This window comes from Loa loa (genome assembly GCF_000183805.2).
Source record: "Loa loa unplaced genomic scaffold supercont3.357, whole genome shotgun sequence".
In the NCBI taxonomy this organism is placed as follows: Eukaryota; Metazoa; Nematoda; class Chromadorea; order Rhabditida; family Onchocercidae; genus Loa; species Loa loa.
Genome location: NW_018108537.1, coordinates 60,379 through 64,008, shown reverse-complemented (window position 1 = coordinate 64,008; position 3,630 = coordinate 60,379). Strand labels below are relative to the sequence as shown.

Sequence of the window (3,630 nt, the reverse complement as noted above, 5' to 3'; positions counted from 1 at the left end):
ATATATAAGTATATAAGCATTAAGTGACAGTATTTTTGGATATATAAGATATAAGCATTAAGTGACAGTATTTTTGGATATATAAGATATAAGCATTAAGTGACAGTATTTTTGAAACTTTGATTAATAGAGTATTTCTTTCTGTAAAAGTGGTAAAATGAGATGTAGAATAGCAGGACAAAAAGATCAAAATAGCTATAATATAGCTATCTCCAAAATAGCTATCTTCCACTTGAAAGGTGATATGGCTTCAGAGAGCCAATAGGAGTACCACAGATATGATATTTGTTCTGTGACAGTTGCAGTGGTAGACTTTTAAACGATAAGGATATCCTCCTTAAGTATGACAAAACGATCATACTATTACATGAGAATAAATTCGATCAGGTCAGATATGATGATACATCTCCCTGAGCCTTTTTCAATAATCAATGGTGTAAAATAAGGTTGCATTCTTGCATCAACAATCTGCTTCAGCATAATTGTTCCGAATGCTACAATAATAGATCTTGATGAAGAAAATGGATTTACATTCGATATCATACCGATAAAAGTCTATTCAATCTAGGTTGACTGGAAACCCATATCAAGACTCTAAATTATCACGTCCAAAAGCTACATTTTGAAGACGATGTCATCCTTGTTGTTCAAACAGAAACAATTCTGCAGCATTCAACATCCTTTTTTGCAAATGCTGCCGAGTTTCCTCAGGCTAGAAGTCAGCTTACAAAAAAAAAAAGTTCTAAAGCAGCAGCTTGCAGTACAGGAAAATATCATCATCTCCGTATCGGCATAAACGAGACGAAGTCAGAGCTTAAGTCAACCAAACAGTTCAGCTTTCTGGGCGATATCATTTGTTCAGATGCCAAGGTCGCAAAAGAGATCAACAACATCAACTACATCTGAAATCATGTGCTTGAATCATGGATCATATACTGCTACCACTTTTGACTCCACAATTCTTAATATCCTTTGGTCTGTGACTAGTTGATTAATGTTATTGTTCTTGAACAGGCAACGATCACCACCAGTATTGAGATCATATTGAAGCGAATACAGATGCACTCGGTAGGGTACATCTCCATGATGAAGGGTCATCGCTTACCTAAGATTGTGCTGTATAATGATCTCACCATCGGCTTTCGCAAAAGAAGAGCTCAAAGAAGAAAAGGATGTCCTGAAACAGTACTTCACCCTTGACCATATAGCTATCATCTATGGTCCACTTTGGCCTCGAATAGGGAGAAATGGAGACATACCATCTCTAATGCTGCTGTTTCCTTTGAAAACATATGCAGAATCAGCTTTAACGAAAGACAAATCGTACCTCACTAATATCGCCTAAAAAGACTTTTCGCTGTATCTCTTGCAACCAGACTAGCCTATCCCATATTAGTCTTTTTAGCCATTAGCGTGCTTGTAGCAAGCTTGGACGTAATTCTCTACGTATCTTTATTTGCGTAGCCTAACCACGACAAGGCATGAAATTTTGGAATACCAAAAAATTCTCAAGTTTCTTGGAATTCCGAAAATTTTCATCTTAGTATCATCATTCTTGAAGACATCAAATATACAGGTTGGTAGCATTTTTGGAACTGTCATTAAAACAGTGTTATGTTCTGTGAAGTCATGACCTAAGATGTAGGGTTGACAAGTCAAAAAGATCACATTTGTATAAGTAATAAATTATTACAAGTAAATTACAGTACAAGATGAATGTGCTTCGGGTGCTAATGACTGTGATAAAAATGCTCGTTGTATTGATACGGATGATGGATACTTATGTGCTTGCCGAAATGGTTTTTTGGATCAAAGTTTGGACTTGGTTAATAAACCAGGACGTGTTTGTGTAACTGAAAGAGACGAATGTAAAGATGGTACACATAAATGCTCCCCGAATGCTATTTGTACGGATACGGTACAAGGATATATCTGTCGTTGCAAGCCAGGATTCATCGATTTCTCTCCAAATCCGCAAAGGTATATATGACATTTATTAATATTACCGGACATCGATCACTTATTGATGTCGAGGAAATTGCTATAACATCAAAAAGGATTTTTAATGTTTAAATATAACAATATTGGTTGATTTTAATAAGTTGATAACAGTTTGTCGCTTATAGTAACAAATACTTTTTAAAGCTTCGGTGGTATTGTTTGCAAAGAAGTGGTAAATGAATGCCAGAATCCTTCTCTTAATACTTGTCATAAGGATGCAATATGCATTGATACGGCTGATTCCTACAAATGCATCTGCAAAACAGGTTATACAGATTTGGATGAACTTCGGAATCCGGGACGAAATTGTCAAAAAGGTTATTTCTAGTAATACTACATTTCGAAAATATTTAAAATTGTTTAAATACTATTAATACGATTAATTTTTGCGGTCACTTTAGTTTCATAGTAATGATACATGCAGACAGGCTAATAGCTAATGGATAACTAAACCAATGTGTTTAGTTATTTTACTTCATTATTTCAAATAATCTTTTATATGTATAGAAAGGCAGAATGATCGATGTAGACAAGGAAATAATGATTGTGATCGAAATGCGCGATGTATTGAGCGGGATGGTAATGATTATGTTTGCGCTTGTTCATCAGGTTACCGTGATAAAAGTCCAGATCCAAATCGACCAGGAAGAGTGTGTATACCCTGTACGTTAATCAATCAAATATTCTTTGTTCTAAAAAAAATTCAAAAATCTTAATTTTTTGATTTATTGAATAAAAAAATTCAATTTGAAGTGTAACATTCTTTTTCAGTAATTCCTGAATGTGACAATCCAACATTGAACGATTGTGATTCACCGGATCGTGCTATCTGTACCGATACTGATGAAGGCTATTTATGTCGTTGTCGACAGGGTTTCCTGGATATCTCACCAAACATTACTTCCAAACCTGGCCGTCTTTGCAAACCATGTAAATTCAATTTATCTGTAATTTTTACAATTTAGGAATTACCCACTTGTTGGTAAGTTAATTTATTGAGTTCGTTTGTTAGCGATATACGTTTATTTGAGATTATAATATTGTTCTTACACAATATTACTAGTTAGCAACAGCAAAGAAAAAAAAAAAGGTATAAAATGGGAAAGCTAATCTGTTGAATTCGTTTTTTAGCAACATAGATTTATTCAGGATATAATATTGTTCTTGCATAATATTACTAGTTAACAATAAAAAGGGTGTCAAATATATGTATATGTATATATTACACCGTAAATTGATAAGCAGTGATAAATGAGTTATACAATAAGCAAGCAATGTGATTAATTAACAAATTCCTTGTCCTTGTCTTTGATAATAATTTGAGTGTTGATTAATTGATAAGTCGTTGAGTTGGAGATATACTACGGGGAATGTATTATTCAACGAATAGAAAGAATATCATAGTTTGTTGCCCAGTAGTGGCGAATATATGAAGATATCGTTGTTTGTGGTACAGTCGTGGAGGATATGCGAAGAGGATGTATTGTCTGTTTGATTGTAAAAACTAAACTGTTTCGGATTTTTCCTTTTATATATATAAGGATTAGGAAGAGTTCTGTAAGCTCCATCGGGGATATTATGGAGGTATGGCTGATCTTTGGCATTATCCATTGTATAGGTACAATGGAT

At 34.1% G+C, this 3,630-nt stretch overlaps 1 protein-coding gene across 1 annotated transcript in view; it reads left to right on the top strand.

The window, feature by feature from the left end:
• The window catches only part of LOAG_18546 (hypothetical protein), a gene marked incomplete at both ends in the record, with an annotated part of 18,097 nt that overhangs the window by 2,122 nt on the left and 12,345 nt on the right, over positions 1-3,630 (top strand). Inside the window, 4 exons of the mRNA XM_020451209.1 lie at positions 1,707-1,980; positions 2,146-2,318; positions 2,509-2,664; positions 2,773-2,931. Of these exons, the coding sequence (XP_020305029.1) occupies positions 1,707-1,980; positions 2,146-2,318; positions 2,509-2,664; positions 2,773-2,931 (762 nt within the window). The remainder of the gene's footprint in view (positions 1-1,706; positions 1,981-2,145; positions 2,319-2,508; positions 2,665-2,772; positions 2,932-3,630) is intronic.